General features: G+C 42.9%; 1 protein-coding gene across 9 annotated transcripts in view; it reads right to left on the bottom strand.

The window, feature by feature from the left end:
- The window catches only part of LOC139553226 (syntaxin-binding protein 5-like), a 43,482-nt gene extending 27,611 nt beyond the window's left edge, over positions 1–15,871 (bottom strand). For 4 of the 9 annotated variants that reach the window (XM_071365321.1, XM_071365325.1, XM_071365327.1 and 1 more), the window contains exons 1-10: positions 15,415–15,869; positions 14,583–14,680; positions 7,067–7,148; positions 5,290–5,390; positions 4,144–4,278; positions 2,727–2,790; positions 2,528–2,611; positions 1,998–2,121; positions 369–447; positions 65–219 (exon numbers count right to left, since the gene is read on the bottom strand). In XM_071365321.1, coding sequence (XP_071221422.1) covers positions 65–219; positions 369–447; positions 1,998–2,121; positions 2,528–2,611; positions 2,727–2,790; positions 4,144–4,278; positions 5,290–5,390; positions 7,067–7,148; positions 14,583–14,680; positions 15,415–15,549 — 1,057 coding nt within the window. In that variant the 5' untranslated portion in view covers positions 15,550–15,869. Of the gene's footprint in view, positions 1–64; positions 220–368; positions 448–1,997; positions 2,122–2,527; positions 2,612–2,726; positions 2,791–4,143; positions 4,279–5,289; positions 5,391–7,066; positions 7,149–14,582; positions 14,681–15,414 lie in introns of all 9 variants that reach the window. The other 5 variants (XM_071365323.1, XM_071365322.1, XM_071365320.1 and 2 more) reach the window with 4 other exon arrangements.
- Between the last annotated feature and the right edge of the window lie 1,381 nt (positions 15,872–17,252).

The following is a 17,252-nucleotide window of genomic DNA, read 5'->3' as shown; positions in this document are numbered from 1 at the left end:
ATTATCCAATTTCAAAAGGATTTTTTACAGCTATATGCTTCCATAGTATAAAACTCTAACTCACCATTTGGATATGGTGTTTCGCAGAGCGTGAGGAAGTCTACGATGGGATAGTCCATCTCCAGGAGGGCAGTACTCTTCCCATGCATCACTGTCAGACAGGCTCTCCTGCACCCTGTGTCATAGGACAGGCCTCCAGACATGATCACGAAGGCATTCCTAGATAATAAACAAGTAAATTAAATAAACAATACAAGACCTATCATATGGTTAAGTGTGTCGCAGGACAGGGCCCCAGATGGCACCACGTGTGGGTCCCTGGTCTAGCTTATATTTATTATTGCTTATTAGGACAACCAATCACTCACCCAGCTCTTGTCGTTTTGTACTCCACTTTAAGGATAGGTTTGCATGGTTCTGGCTTCTTTCCATCCTTGGGCTGCTTACCTGAGATGTCATTTTGCACACAAAATGTTTTTATTTTCTGTACACTGATTAATAGAACTAGTAAACATGTATTTAAATGCCCACATAAACATATAGTCTATCAGAACTCATTTAGGCGTGCTCAAATGAAATTGTATTTGTCACACGCGCTGGAAATTGTATTTGTCACATGCGCTGAATACAACAGGTGTAGACCTCACCGTGAAATACTTACTTACAAGCCCTTAACCAACATTGCAAAGATGAAAAAAAGTTTTAAAAAGTTGCTAAATAAACTAAAGGAAAAATAGTAACACAAAATAATTTTAACAAGGCTATATACAAGAGGTACCAGTACCGAGTCATGTACTGGGCCATACGCACTACTCTCTATAGCGCCTTGCGATCAGAAGCCGAATACTCTCGATGGTGCAGCTGTAGCGCTTTTTGAGGATCTGAGGTTCCATGCCAAAACTTTTCATTCTCCTGAGGGGGAATATGCGTTATCATGCCCTCTTCACAACTGTGTTGGTGTGTTTGGACCATGATAGGTTCCTAGTGATGTGGACACCAAGGAACTTAAAGCTCTCGACCTGCTCCACTACTGCGCTGTCAATGTGAGTGTGCTCGGCCCTCCTTTTCCTGTAGTCCACGATCAGCCCCGTTTTCTTGCTCACGTTGAGGGAGAGATTGTTGTCATGGCACCACACTGTCAGGTCTCTGACCTCCTCCCTATAGGCAGTCTCATCGTCTTCGGTGATCAGGCCTACCGCCATTGTGTCGTCGGCAAATTTAATGATGGCGTTGGAGTCGTGCATGGCCACACAGCCGTGGATGAACAGGGAGTACAGGAGGGAACTAAGCACGCAGCCCTGAGGGGCCCTCGTTTTGAGGGTCAGTGTGGCGGATATGTTGTTGCCTACCCTCACCACCTGGGGGCTGCCTGTCAGGTAGTCCAGGATCCGGTTGCAGAGGGAGATGTTCAGTCCCAGGGTAATTAGCTTAGTGATGAGCTTGGAGGGCCCTATGGTGTTGAATGCTGAGCTGCAGTCAAAGAACAGCATTCTCATGTAGATGTTTCGTTTGTCCAGGTGGAAAAGGAAAGTGTAAAAGTGCAATAGAGATTGCGTCAACTGTGGATCTGTTGGGGAGCTATGCGAATAGGAGTGGGTCCAAGGTTTCTGGGATGATGGTGTTGATGCGAGCCATGACCAGCCTTTCAAAGCATTTCATGGCTACAGATGTGAGTACTATGGGGCTGTAGTCATTTAGGCAGGTTACCCTGGCGTTCTTGGGCACAGGAACTATGGTGGTCTGCTTGAAACATGTAGATATTACGGACTGGGTCAGGAAGAGGTTGAAAATGTCAGTGTACACACTGGCTGGTCAGCACACGCTCAGAGTATGCGTCCTGGTAATCCGTCTGGCCCTGCAGCCTTGTGAATGCTAACTTGTTTAAAGGTCTAACGCACATCGGCTTCCCTATGTTGTGCTGTTTCCATCCATCTTTTCCCCCCCCTAAGGTGCATTGAGACCCTTGGTGGTATGTCTGTGTGTAAAACAGAACGTACCGTGTGGTGTGATGGTGATTGTAGGCTTGGCAGGGATGCGTACGTTCCATGTAGTCAGAGTTCCATCTGAGTGGCTGCAGGTGAACTGTTTGCCCTCATGGTGCCAGGCTACTGAGTGGATAGCCTGGAGGAGAAGAGAAAATATATAGAGAGGAATAAACACACAGAGTGGCTGCTTCATAGTGTATATTAACTTTGAGGGAAATAATAACAGCATGTTGTGGTGTGGATGACTCATGACTTTTAGAAAAGGCTATATCTAACATACTATTTTTCCAAAATATTGTTACATAATCAGTCAGAATCCACAAAAATATACATTTCTTACAAATCCATTGGTACTTTCCAATAATTATGTTGAATTGAGCATCAACATAAAGCCCCAATACAAACTTAAGCAATGAAGACCAATAATGTAGTACGACAAATCATGAACAACATTGTTCACTGTGTATTTCATATTTAAATGGAACTTCCCCTCTCCCCAGTCAGTTCCCACAGGAACCAACAGCCACAGGAAGATGCCTTACCTCATCATAATTGTAGCGGTAGTCAGCTTTTTTGCATTTCAGGTCCCACAACACAACACTCCCACATTCAAATCCAATCAAAATCTGCCAAAATATCAAAACATTTAGAAAATTAGATTTTTAGTAGAATGTTGTAAATAATCAGTAATGTTATGAATCTCTGGAATGAATAAATTAATGTTCTTTGGAAAGTTCCTACCTTTCCCTCGTCTATAGGGTTATCACTGATGTGGACCACAGGCCCAGGGTGTGACTTGGAGGACCTAAGGAGGAACAAGGGGAGATGGAGGGAACATGCTCACTCCTAACATGCTTGGCTTCTACTTCTTATCCAATTAAATTCTTCTTCCTGGTTTTACATTCCAACTTCCCCAGCTGTCAAGGAAATTAATAGTCTAAGTCAGGGGTCTTCAACCCCCTCCCAGGCAAACCCAGGGACCCCCATTGTACGTTAGTGGGGGAAAAAATACCACGTCTTGTCTTACCATCAGGTGAATGATAAAGGCAAGGAGAAGTAAACAACATTTTAAAATGAATAGATTTGGGAGATAAGATTTCAGGTGGGCTTTCACACCTCACCAAACAAAGAGGGGTGCTCGACAACAATGACAAAAATCATGAAAAGGGCTTACCAAGAAAAACTTCCAAAAGGACTAATTCGAAGGCAGAAAGGAGTTGGCGCAGTCAAGAAAAAAGGCAGAGAATAATTAATTTTAAATCACTTTAATCCATTGTTCAGGATGAGTACAGGTGACTGACTGACACTAAAGAGCACGTCAGCTTGACGTCGAAATGTCAGTCAACTGTACTCATCCTGAACAAAGTTATTACTCTCTGCTTTTTTTCTTGCGTGCTCCAACTAATTTATGCCTCGAATTAGTCCTTTTGGAGATTTGGGAGGTCGTTTTTCATTATTTTGAAAGAGTACGTGTAAACTTTAACTTAGCCTATGCGGTAGAAAGGTAACTACTAACACATTTTCGCTAAGAGCATCTGTTTAGTTGGTTAAACACAGGTTAGCCATGTGTTGGCAAAAAAGTATGTCCAAGTCAAAAAAGCTTACCAGCAGCACTTGCTGCACTGGTAGCCTACAGTATTTGCAGGTACTTTTTCAAAGCATATGTCAGATACTCCAGTGAGTGTGATTGGCTCCAAAGAGTGTAATTTGCTCAATATTAGGAGTTGAAAAATAAAGTTGACATCATTAGAAAGAAGATATATTTTTTAAATATACATTTTTATGGTCCCGCTGCAGTACCTCCGCGTACCCCTAGGGGCTTGGTTTAAAACCCTTGGTCTAAATACAAAAAACACGGCAGAAATGGCGCAAAAGAATAAACACAGTCTTTGACAGACTTCTAACTAACACACAGGTTGCGTCCCAAATGGCACCATATTTCCTGTATAGTGTACTATTTTTGATTAGAGCACGTAGGGAATAGGATGTCATTTGGGACGTAGACATAGAAACCTAAGCAGATAACGTCCCAAATGGCACCATATTTCCTGTATAGTGTACTATTTTTGATTAGAGCACGTAGGGAATAGGATGTCATTTGGGACGTAGACATAGAAACCTAAGCAGATAACAGCATAATACAGACAGACAAACTCACAGTTCGATGGCTTTGTTCCACATGATAACGTAGCCTGAGAGTGTGAAGGACTCAATGTTGACGATGTGGATGTTTCCTTTCTCTGTGCCAATGTACAGCCATTTACTCTGGAAGGGCAGGTGACAAAATGTGATCCTGTAGTGGCAAAGGCAAAACTAATCAAGAGGTGAATCGCAAATGGCATGCTATTCCGTATATAGTGTACTACTTTTGACCTGGGCCCATAAGGTTCTGGTCAAAAGTAGTGCACTATATATGGAATAGGGTGCCATTTCGGATGCAGACATTATGATTATTTGATCATGATCCTGTCAAAATGGGAGGGAATAATGTAAAAAGGTGAATGAGAAAGAGTATATTATTTCTTAGTTACTTCAACAAACATAACTACATCAAGTGTAGGTTCACCTGTCAAATACTGTCAATCTGATAGCTTTCTCTGAAGCAATAAAATACACGCATTAAAACACATTAGAAAGGGGGACCTAATAACCTATCTTAGCAAGGGTCATATCAAATAATCTACAGTATTTAACAGGTGAACCTACACTCTCATGTGACAAAAAGGGTCCATAATAAATACACAGTGTAATATTTGCATACAGACAGCAGCGTGAATTCCTATCTGGTAGCAAGCAACTGACTGGCTGTGTCCAAAATGATACACTATTGCCCTATGGGCCCAGGTCAAATGTAGTGCACTATAAAATGAAGACGGTGCCATTTCAGACTGATCCTTGAGAAGTCTTTCATTAGAATAAAACATGATATATCACTAAAAGCAGATGGAAATTGGTTACTATGGTATCAAGCAGGTTCAGGGGCTATTGGCCAGACAGAGAAGCGGGAGATTCAACAAGCAGCAGGAGTAATTTTGGACACACGGTACGTCCCAGCTTTGCACCCTATTCCCTAGATTGCACACTACTTTTGATGGGCCTTGGTCAAACATAGTGCACTATATTGGGAATAGGGTGCCATTTTGGACGTAACCACAACCGCAGAGAGGGTGAATCAAGACAAGAGAAAAGACTTAAAAGGGAATATTTCATATGATGACTCATGGGTCTAAGTTAGCCTACTTGAATGTAGCTACAGCTTTAGCTCTATTCAAATATGACCACTGTTCATGTTATACCTACGTACCTCTCCCTGTTGAATTTGAGAGTGTGCAAGATAGCTGGCTGCTTCTGCCTCAGGTTCCACAGATGAACGCTGTCATCAGCTAAGGCACTGACTAGCGCCCCCTGTTGATAGTGGTTATAAAGGGGTTATAATACCTCCACACATCTAATAAAGAACCAACAGGGTCATGTTCATAATGGCACATGGTTGCAAAAAGTTTGACAAAAATGTGTGTTTCTTATTCGACAAGTACACATTTCACTCCATTTTGGACATTTTCTTTCGTTTTTGCCTGCCTACTGAACACAACTTCAGTGAACATGCTAACAGGACAGGTCTGAGTCAGAGGTAGGGCTGAATAAGATAGTATCGTGTCCATACAATAAAGAACCCATTATAGAGTTTTGCCTCCACAAAGCCAACATTACTGTTTACTTAATGTGTTCACTAGTAAAGATTCATGGTCCATTAAAGGGTAGGAAGCATGAGTTTTTTCTTTGACCACAACACAGTGTGGTCAAAGACTTAGTAACTTAGTTGTAGTCACAGTCTGGTTACCTATAACTACAAACATAGTTATGTTTTGGGGTTTTATGTTTTGGGGTTTTGACATTTATTAACTTATTTCCGGAACTACCCACAATGCACTATTTCTCAACGTCATATGGAGGATCTACTCTGTGCTACCGAGCTAGTATACTAGCACGGCAGCTAACTCAAGCAGGCTAACGTAAGCCACACCTCATGCTCTTCACAGACTTTGTGGTTGTGTTATCTACTGGGAACCCTTTAGCATTGCAGGCTCCAGTGCCTTCTTGCTGTGGGCTCAAAACGAAAGAGAAAATCATACCGGTTTGCTCTAATTGTGTAACGGTGGTACCTCATCTGTTCTCCTTCTTGCTAGCTTGCTGTCTAAGATAACTGCATATAGCTAACATGCCTTGATATTTAGTTAGATGGCATTATTTCCAATGTGCTTACTTTAATGTAGCTAAGCTAGGTGTTGATAGCAACTGGCTGACTCATTCAGTGCTAATGTAACGTTAGCAGGCTACTAGGGCTAACGTTAGCAGGCTAGTTGGCTAGCAAGTTTGGAAGTCGATTTGTAACAATACATTCAAAAAGTATTTGTTTGTAAGTTGGCCGGACATTTAATTGAAACCGGTAGTCATGAGTGAAAACGCTTTGATTTAACTTGAAGTGATACATTGTATGTTATTTTCTGTTGGAGTTTACATTATAGGGAATAGGCTGGCCTGTCGGGTCCTTCCAGCATTTTGATCGGTTTTATGTAATAAATCCCAAAATAGAAAAGTGAGCTGTAACTTTGCATTGGGACTTTTGACACAAATCCATGTGTTAAATGTGGTTACGTTTATGCTACCTACCCTTTAAACATTGGGTAAGAACCACTAGGCTAGTTACATACTGTCTAACTGACTAGTGCATGCTAATGAGCAGATAAAACAGATTATATAATGGCAGAGGAATGGGGCTGAAGGGATGACTAACTAGGGCTGAAGGGATAAGGAAATGATTCAATCCAGGACTTTATCAATAGCATTTCCTCGATTCCATAATGTCCTTTCTCCTCGATTCCTTCTCAAAAGGCATTGGAGGTTCTGTCCCTCGGACCTTCTTCTCAAATGCCTTTCGAGAAGGTGAGAGCAGAAAGGACACAAGGAATTGAGACAGAGCCCTAGGGAGTGCTGCTGGGGAGCGGGACAATAGAGTTGGTTAGAGGGGGAACAAAAATGCAAAGATGTGCCCTGTACCCAACTCTATGAGCGGGACTCACCTCGTTGACCAGGAACTGGAGGTGAATGACAGCTGCACCACTCTCATGTTGACAGTAACACTCCACGCCCACACGGCCAAAACTAAACAGCTCAGTCAAGGAACAGACCATACAGGAGAGATGGACTATGTATTCATCATCAGCATCTGGGTTCATAGACATCCCCAGGGGAAATTAGATATGTCACCAGCAAGACACATACAGCATCAGACATCGTGTAAATATTTTGTGTAAATACCCATTCTGGCAGGGTTCAAGGAAACAATGAGAAAAACAATACAGATGTATAGTAATTAAAAAAGGGAGGCATGGTAGTACTGTATCCGACTGGCACATGGGGATCCTCCTATGCTTAGACCATGTTGCATTCAACTTCAGCAATGGATCTGGTCTGTATGATGTATTTTCCCTGAGCCCAAGAGCAGTTGAAGGAGCTTGGAGATCCCAACCACAGAAAGTCAAGACTCTTTGCTTCCCTCCCGTAGCTTTTAAAACAACACTGACTCCGCTCCACACAACAACTATATCTGTTCATATGACTGACTAAATACAAGTGAGGGAGTTATAAATAAAAACCAGTAGACCATGACAGTGTTACTTATTCATAACGCTATGCATCAATCAGTATGGAAGCCAATTAGACAGGCAGCACAGGGCTACTGCGGAGTCTCAGCTCTCTCTCTATAGGTGTGTCCCAAATGGCACCCTATTCCCTAGTGCACTACCTGTGACTAGGGCTCTGGTCAAAAGTAGTACACTATATAGGGAATAGGGTGCCATTTGGGATGCATCCTGTGGGGTAATTCAAGTCAGAGGTTTCCTGTCTGCTGACACTGTGAAACTATGACCCCAAGGCCACTGATATACTGTACATAACTGCCAAGCAACCATGGGAACAGTCATGTGAGAAATAATTCACTGTGGAATTGAACCAATAGCAGTCTCAAAATTAGTGTAGATTAAATTAGATTTCGCTTAAAAATACTTAGGGCCAATCTGTAGTTTGTTGACAATTACATTGTCTACAAACAAAGGGATAAAACAAGCTTATATGTTGGTTTCTAATGGGGTTAGAAAGCTAGGGCGGCATTTATAAGTTATATTCTTCAAGAATCAATGGAAATAAACTGAGTGTACAAAACATCAGGAACACCTGCTCTTTCCATGATCCTCGGATCATAAAAAAAAAAAAAAAGCATTGAAACTCAGTCAGAGTCTCAACTTACTGTTTGTTGCGAGTTAGAATACACAAGGTGCAATTTCGAAATTTGGTTGTTTCTCTCGTTATGTCAGTCACCGATAGTCAATTCGCCCATGTTAGCTAACATTTCTTCGATTGATTGCTAAGTTAGCTGGCCACTAAACTAAACTTGTTATCATGGTGGAATTACCATCCGGCCGCTGTCTAGAGGAGGGCCACTAAAATATTTTGCTCGCAACGTGTGTGTGTGTGTGGGGGGGGGGGGGCAACTGCCAGCCTCCTTAATGTACCTGGTCGTGAAAATGAAAAGAGCACCAGATGACAGACATGCTCAGAGATAAGGCCTGCTGTACTGTATACACTGAGTGTATGACAGACTGACCAGGTGAATCCAGGTGAAAGCTATGATCCCTTAATGATGTCACCTGTTAAATCAGTGTAGATGAAGCGGAGGAAGACAGGTTAAATAACAATTTTCAAGCCTTGAGACAATTAAGACATAAACTGTGCATGTATGCCATTCAGAGGGTGGATGGGCAAGACAAAAGATTTAAGTGCCAGTTAGTCAACTGACAGTCCAGTACAACTTTGCTGTCCAAAGACCCAGAAAAGAATGCACAACTCATCGTACCTTGACATGAATGTGGTATGGCAGCTGACGACCTTAGAGTTCCATTTATTTCAGCAAAAAACAAGAAACTGTGGTTGCGGTGGGCTAAGGAACTAAAACACTGAAGTTGGAAAACATTGCCTGGTCTGATGAATCCCGGTTCCTGCTGTTTCACGCCCATGGGAGGACTAGGGTATGGAGAAAACCATGAGTACATACATCCAACATGCTGCGTGTCAACATTGCAGGCTGGTGGTGGTGTGGGGTCTGTTTTCATGGCAAACATTGGGCCCCTTGATAAAAGTGGAGCAACGTTTTGAATGCCACAGGACATCATTGCCAATCATGTGCATCCCTTCATGGCAGCAGTGTATCGATCTGCAGAATTTATATTTTCAGCAAGATAATGCCACATGCCACTAACAGGCCAACTTGACACAACTGTGGGAAGCATTGGAGTCAACATGGGCCAGCATCCCTGAGGAATGCTTTCGACACCAACGAATTGAGGCTGTTCTGCGGGCAAAAGGGAGTGCAACGCAACATAAGATGCTGTTCCTAATGTTTTGTACACTCAATGTACTTGCTACTGTGTCATTAGCTTGGATCTGACAGACACACTGAAATAATGTCTGTTTGAACAGGATTAACAACAGCTATAATCAAACAACCCCTGAATGCCTTGAACAAACTAAGGTGGGGTTACACTACAGCCCAACAGAGTGCCATTAACCAGGCAGCTTTCACTGTAGGCATCACAATATCATCTGATCAGGGGACTATAAAGAGTCACTTGATGATGAGTGTAATGTCAGTGATCACTCCGCATACGTCATCTGAACAATTACTGTGATCAAGTGAGTAGAGCTCTTTCTCCCAAGTCCAAAAAGCAGTTGAGTTCATGGTGATTGTGCAGCAGCCTTAACACCAAGACTCCTACAGTTGACATAGCTGCTGCTAGGCTACTGACAGAGTACAGGATTCACTCATCACCACCACGCAATCAATTACAAGAATATTGTAGCGCTAACGTTTTCCACTTCTCATGAAAAGCCAATACACATGCTTTTGGAATGTCATGGCACAGGAAGTAGTCACATGTGGTCCCTATGATAGCATCAGCATCTCCTTTCTAGTTGAGAGCCACTGTTCTTAGTAGCAGACTTGGGTTCCAATACTATTTGATATCAGTTCAAATACTTGATCTGTAATTGATTGAGTCTGCCCGGCTCAATTAGACCAATAGAATAGTCCCAAAACTGTAAACCCCACCCATCTGACACTTCAGGTAGGCTAGAACAAACTCTGAAAGTATTTAAGATTTCAAATAGTACACTGAACAAAAATATAAAACCCAATGTGGAACAATTTCAAATATTTTACTGAGTTACAGTTCATATAATGAAATCAGTCATTTGAAATAAATTCATTAGGCCCTAATCTATGGATTTCACTTGACTGGGAATACAGATATGCATCTGTTGGTCACAGACACCTTACAAAAAAAGGTAAGGGCGTAGATCAGAGAACCAGTCAGTACCTGGTGTGACCACCATCAGCATCATGCAGCACAGCACATCTCCTTCGTATAGAGTTGATCAGGCTGTTGATTGTGGCATGTTGTCTCACACCTCTTCAATGGCTGTGCAAAGTTGCTGGATATTGGCAGGAACTGGAACACGCTGACGTACACGTCGATTCAGAGCATCCCAAATATGCTCAATGGGCGGTGAGTATGCAGGCCATGGAAGAACTGGGACATTTCAGCTTCCAGGAATTGTGTACAGATCCTTGCGACATGGGGCCGTGCATTTTCATGCTGAAACATGAGTTGATGGCGGCGGATGAATGGCACAACAATAGGCTTCAGGATCTCGTCATGGTATCTCTGTGCATTCAAATTGCCATCAATAAAATTGCCATCAATTCCACCATGGGGAACTCTGTTCACAACGTTGACATTAGCAAACCGCTCGCCCACACGACGCCATACACGCGGTCTGCCCTGTACAGTTGAAACCGGGGTTAATCCGTGAAGAGCACACTTCTCCAGCATGCCAGCAAAGGTGAGCATTTGCCCACTGAAGTCAGTTACGACGCCAAACTGCAGTCAGGTCAAGACCCTGGTGAGGACGATGAGCATGCAAATGAGCTTTATTGGATTTATTTTAGCTCATGAAACCAACACCTTACATGTTGTGTTTATATTTTTGTTCAGTATATTTTAACCCAGGTATGCTAAGCACAACTACACCACAGAGAGAGAAAGGCTATTCTACCAACTTGTCAGTTGTCACTTGTCACTTCCTCATTGGTAAACCACAGTGGTTCGCCTTGCAGCATTTCACAACAGCAAGAGGGTTCATATCAGATGACAACATGATGACAATCATCATAAGACAAGAACCTGCATATCTCAATCACATGGAAATGTACAAACAATAATGTGTTTCAATAGAAAACCAAACAGCTTACAATATAACACAACACGCAAATAACTTGCTCTTCTGCTATTTGACATTTGTGAAGTAGGAACTAGTGTCAAACGCCTCAGATTCTGTAACCGGTAACACTACTGTATTATAAACTGGGTGGTTTGAGCCCTGAATGCTGATTGCCTGATAATGGACATGACAAAACATGTCTTTTTTGTGCTTCATTTACGTTGGTAACCAGTTTATAAGGCAATAAGGCACCTCGGGAGTTTTTGATATACGGCCATTATATCACGCCGCAACAGCGTGCCCAAGAACAGAAGTTTGGCCGTGGTATATTGGCCATATACAGTGCATTCGTAAAGTATTCAGACCTCTTGACTTTTTCCACATCTTGTTACGTTACAGCCTTAATGTAATTTATTAAATACAACATTTATCATCATCAATGTACACAATACCCCATAGTGACAAAGCGAAAACAGGTTTAGATTTTTGGGGAAAATGTATACAAAATAAAACAGAAAAATGTTTAAATAAGTATTCAGACCCTTTCCTATGAGATTCAAAATTGAGATCAGGTGTATCCTGTTTCCATTGATCATCCTTGAGATGTTTCTACAACTTGATTGGAGTCCACCTGTGGTAAATTCAATTGATTCGACATGATTTGGAAAGGCACACACCTGTCGATATAATGTCCCACAGTTGACAGTGCGCGTCAGAGCAAAAACCAAGCCAGGAGGTCGAAAGAATTGTCCGTAGAGCGCCGAGATAGGATTGTGTCGAGGCACAGATCTGGGGACAGGGACCAAAAAATGTCTGCAGCATTGAAGGTCCCAAAGAACACAGTGGCCTCCATCAGTCTTAAATGGAAGAAGCTTGGAACCACCAAGACTCTTCCTAGAGCTGGCCGCCCGGCCAAACTGAGCAATCGGGGGAGAAGGCCTTGGTCAGGCAAGTGACCAAGAACCAGATGGTCACTCTGACAGAGCACCACAGTTCCTCTGTGAAGACGGGAGAACCTTCCAGAAGGACAGCTATCTCTGCAGCACTTCACCAATCAGGCCTTTATGGTAGAGTGACCAGACAGAACACACTCCTCAGGAAAAAGGCACATGACAGCCCACTTGGAGTTTGCCAAAAGGCACCTAAAGGACTCTCAGACCAGGAGAAAAAAAGATTGAACTCTTTGGCCTGAATGCCAAGCATCACGTCTGGAGGAAACCTGGCACCATCCCTATGGTGAAGCATGGTGGTGGCAGCATCATGCTGTGGGAATATTTTTCAGCGGCAGGGACTGGGAGAAGATTCAGGATAGAGGGAAAGATGAACGGAGCAAAATAGAGAGATACTTGATGAAAACCTGCACCTACACCAGCGCCCAGGACCTCAGACTGGGGCGAAGGTTCACCTTCCAGCAGGACAACAACCCTAAGCACACAGTCAAGACAACGCAGGAGTGGCTTTGGGACGAGTCTCTGAATGTCCTTGAGTGGCCCAGCCAGAGCCCGGACTTGAACCCGATCAAACATCTCTGGAGAGACCTGAAAATAGCCGTGCAGCGACACTTCCCATCCAACCTGGCAGAGCTTGAGAGGATCTGCAGATAACAATGGGAGAAACTCCCCAAATACAGGTGTGCCAAGCTTGTAGCGTCATACCAAAGAAGACACCAAAGAAGGTGTTTCAACCAAGTACTGAGTAAAGGGTCTGAATACTTACGTAAATGTTTATTTCAGTTTTTTATTTTTAATACATTTGCAAAAAATGACTAAACCTGTTTTTGCTTTGTCATTATGGGGTACTGTGTGTAGATTGAAGGGGGGAAAAAACTAGGCTAACATAACAAAATGTGGAAAAAGTCAAGGGGGTCTGAATACTTACTGAATGCACTGTACCACACCACCTTGGGCCTTATTTCTTAATTAGACTACTGCTGCAGGTTTCATACATACACACACACACAGTAGTAAGGTGTCCCTGGAGAAAATTAGGGTTAAGTGTCTTCCTCAAGGACACGTCGACAGATGTCACCTTGTCGGTTTGGGTATTGACACCCGCAGCCTTTCGGTTACTGGCCCAACACTCTAACCTCTAGGCTACCCGTCGCCAAGAGCCATAGAAATAAAGGTATTAGATAAGTAGTGGAAATGTCCATAAAATATGAAGATAAAAACACTGTGGTAGTAGAGACAGATCTATAAAATGTAGACCATTTTAGACCACTAAGACATGGAGGAGTCTGTGTTTACGTTCTTTAGGAGGTGGATTATAACCAAACAATGGTCCTAGGATACAGACTGGGATTGATAAAGGAATAGAGCGACCCATCCCTATAAATAACAAACATATGGTAAATGGCTGCTCATATATTGGCTTTGTTTAAATCAGGTAAGTCATTGAGAACACGTTATCTTTTACAATAACGACCTGACCAAGGAGCAATGAGATGCTCCTGATGACATACATTAGATTGTGTTACTTTGGGCTGCGCAAAGCAAACATTCTCTAAACTAGAGCATGACATGATGCCAAAAAAAGACTCTCTGAGAACAATATAAACTGGTGCCATGCCATTGAATGACCTTCAAAGCAATATGTTTACCCAAGTCGAGTTTAACTGACTGAGCCTTTAGGGAGTTGTACAAATCCAACAGCTATTTTATTCTCCAGGCGTATGTTTCACCAATGAGGACTGGGACCCTGCCTGGCCTGCAGAATGTAGCCAGCAGCTTGGCTGTGTGCGCTCTCACATGGTCTGACAGACATGCACAGCAGGACCAGTGATGTTCAAAGCACATAGCCTAGGCCACGAGGTGGAACTGGGCTGGCATGCTGGCACACACCAGGCAGCACAGTGGAGGAACTTGGGCCAGGTTGGCTCCCCAGGATATGGCAGCAGAGCAGCTCATCATGTCATGGTAGAGATATTACTAATGAGTCTGAGGGTGCATCCCAAACGGCATCCTATTCCCTATATAGTGAACCTGACTCTGCTGCTCAGAGAAACATGTGGTACTACTAGGTAATCCTTTATAACCACAATTTCCTAATTTACTGTACTTGAGGATCTTATACTGACGCCAATATAAGGTCCCATATAACTATCAACAGAGAATCTCCATCGAGCATGCTTTTCAATCCTGGACCAGGCTTAACCCTGTCTGGGAAACTGGTCATAAATGAATAATCTCAGAGATAGGTCTAATTGCACTGGGATTGCTAATACTGTTTGTTGAGTTCCCTATTTAAAGACAAAAAAGATACAGTCTCACAGCTCCGCTCTGAGTCCCGACAGCCAGAATCTTCTGCACAGGGTCAAAGGCCATGGAGGAGGGCTGGTAAGGGAAGCCATGTCGCACAGTCTGAAGGAGCCAAAGAACACATTCTGCATTAGCTGTTAGATCACATCCAGATTCAACATTTTACATTTGACAGACAATCAAGTACTCTTACGTCATCTCATGTTTTGTTGTATCCAGGAAACTGTGACATTATTTCAGAGGCATTTGTTTTCGTCTAAATACAAAAGATGTATGATCAGTTTAAATCCATATCTAGATGAGTGTCTCTTTTCCACAGAAGAAAATATTTCTAAATATTTCTAGGAAAGTAGCTATCCCATTTGACAAGCCAGGTGTTCCCTGTCACAGTCAGATCATTGGATAGTTGTTGTAGCTTGCTAGTTAGCCAACAACACTGAATGACATTATCACTTTATTATAGAATAAAATTCCTTGACCATGGAGTGCAGTTTAGTCCACTACATAATCCAGAGGATTATTCCGATTTAATTTATGACTGGTTGGTTGAGGACATTAAAGACAAAGATGATATCACCTTGCTTACGTGCTGCTTTGGCCAATGGCAATACCAGAAATTGGGACTGTGAGAGGCAGTCAGTTGATTATCTTGACAACTAGCAATTCTATAGCTAGTTACAAGACCCGCATCAATGCAATGTCAGCATAGACACAAATAACTTAGACACTAAAGATGTAAAAATCACGCGCTGTCAATATGTGTCAACACAGCTCCTGCTAACTGGCGGTAAACTTCAATGATTCCCAGCAAAACAGCTAGCTAGTTAGTAGCCCACCTTACAGAGCTGAAAATGCTCCGACTGTAGTGTCTCTTGGATCACATCGTTTTGACTAGTTCCATGTTGTGGAGATGCAGCGGAAAATGAAGCACCCAAGCCGTCCAGCACCTTTCTGATATTGAACTTTTTCATTTTCCCTCAATACAGACGAGGACGAAACACACCAAATGGATCAACAAAGCCACCATAAATTGGATAGTGCACTTCCTAGCTAGATGTTAGTTAAAGACGCACACTTTGCTAATATCTTGTTCTTAATCTCGCTCGCATGTTACGGACTGTGTTGTCACTGCACTCTCAACAGTACACTTCACATGTACACAGTTTAAGCATGTCGAAAATCTATTTGTATCCATCGATATTGCATGTATCCAGTTGGAGTCGACGGCAGCCAGCTAGCTAGGCTACTGTTAGCCAGCCTAGCTAACACGAAAACGCAGAGACGAGTCTGCGCGGTAGAGGCAGCAACACCCCGGATGTAACGTTACACATTGGATCCAGTATGTAAACATAAATAACGTTCAATCATTATTTTTGGAAACTGTTGTTAAACAAATTACGAATCACTGAATAAGATAATAACCTTCCACATTATGCACTATACATTAATTTTCCTATCCAGCGGGTTGACTTGACAAAGTCACAAAGCTAGCACTCATTGAAAATAGAGGCGAAGCCACATGGACAACTGGACCAATAATATGTTTTCTCCGGCAGGTGGGGTTGTTTCGGTTCTTTTTCCACTCACAAAGCGAGGAGTTTTGTATGAAGGTCAACAAAAGTGTCGAATTTGGTCAACAAAAACATGTAATGGCTTATTTGTTAAATGTGAGGTTCGTAATGGTTACGTTGTTACGAGTGTACTGATATAAGTAGAACACGTGACATCCGGGCAACTTTGATAAAAAAAAAAAAAAACGTTATATAAACTCAGCAAAAAAAGAAACATCCCTTTTTCAGGACCCTGTCTTTCAAAGATATTTCGTAAAAATCCAAATAACTTCACAGATCTTCATTATAAAGGATTTAAATACTGTTTCCCATTGTTCAATGAACCATAAACAATTAATGACCATGCATGCACCTGTGGAACGGTCGTTAAGACACTAACAACTTACAGAGGGTAGGCAATTAAGGTCACAGTTATGATAACTTAGAACACTAAAGAGGCCTTTCTACTGACTCTGAAAAACACCAAAAGAAAGATGCCCAGGGTCCCTGCTCATCTGCGTGAACGTGCCTTAGGCATGCTGCAAGGAAGCATGAGGACTGCAGATGTGGCCAGGGCAATAAATTGCTATGTCCGTACTGTGAGACGCCTAAGACAGCGCTACTGGGAGACAAGGCGGACAGATGATTGTCCTCGCAGTGGCAGACTACGTGTAACAACACCTGCACAGGATCGGTACATCCGAACATCACACCTGCGGGACAGGTACAGGATGGCAAAAACAACTGTCCGAGTTACACCAGGAATGCACAATCACTAAATCAGTGCTCAGACTGACCGCAATAGGCTGAGAGAGGCTGGACTGAGGGCTTGTAGGCCTGTTGTAAGGCAGGTCCTCACCAGACATCACCGGCAACAAAGTCGCCTATGGGCACAAACCCACCGTCGCTGGACCAGACAGGACTGGCAAAAACTGCTCTTCACTGACGAGTCGTGGTTTTGTCTCACCAGGGGTGATGGTCGGATTCGCGTTTATCGTCGAAGGAATGAGCGTTACACCGAGGTCTGTACTCTGGAGCGGGATCGATTTGGAGGTGGAGGGTCCGTTGTGGTCTGGGGCGGTGTGTCACAGCATCATCGGACTGAGCTTGTTGTCATTGCAGGC

The sequence above is a fragment of the Salvelinus alpinus genome, chromosome 25 (assembly GCF_045679555.1).
Source record: "Salvelinus alpinus chromosome 25, SLU_Salpinus.1, whole genome shotgun sequence".
NCBI lineage: Eukaryota > Metazoa > Chordata > Actinopteri > Salmoniformes > Salmonidae > Salvelinus > Salvelinus alpinus.
Note: the sequence above shows the minus strand (reverse complement) of the source record. Positions and strands in the feature narration are given on the sequence as shown.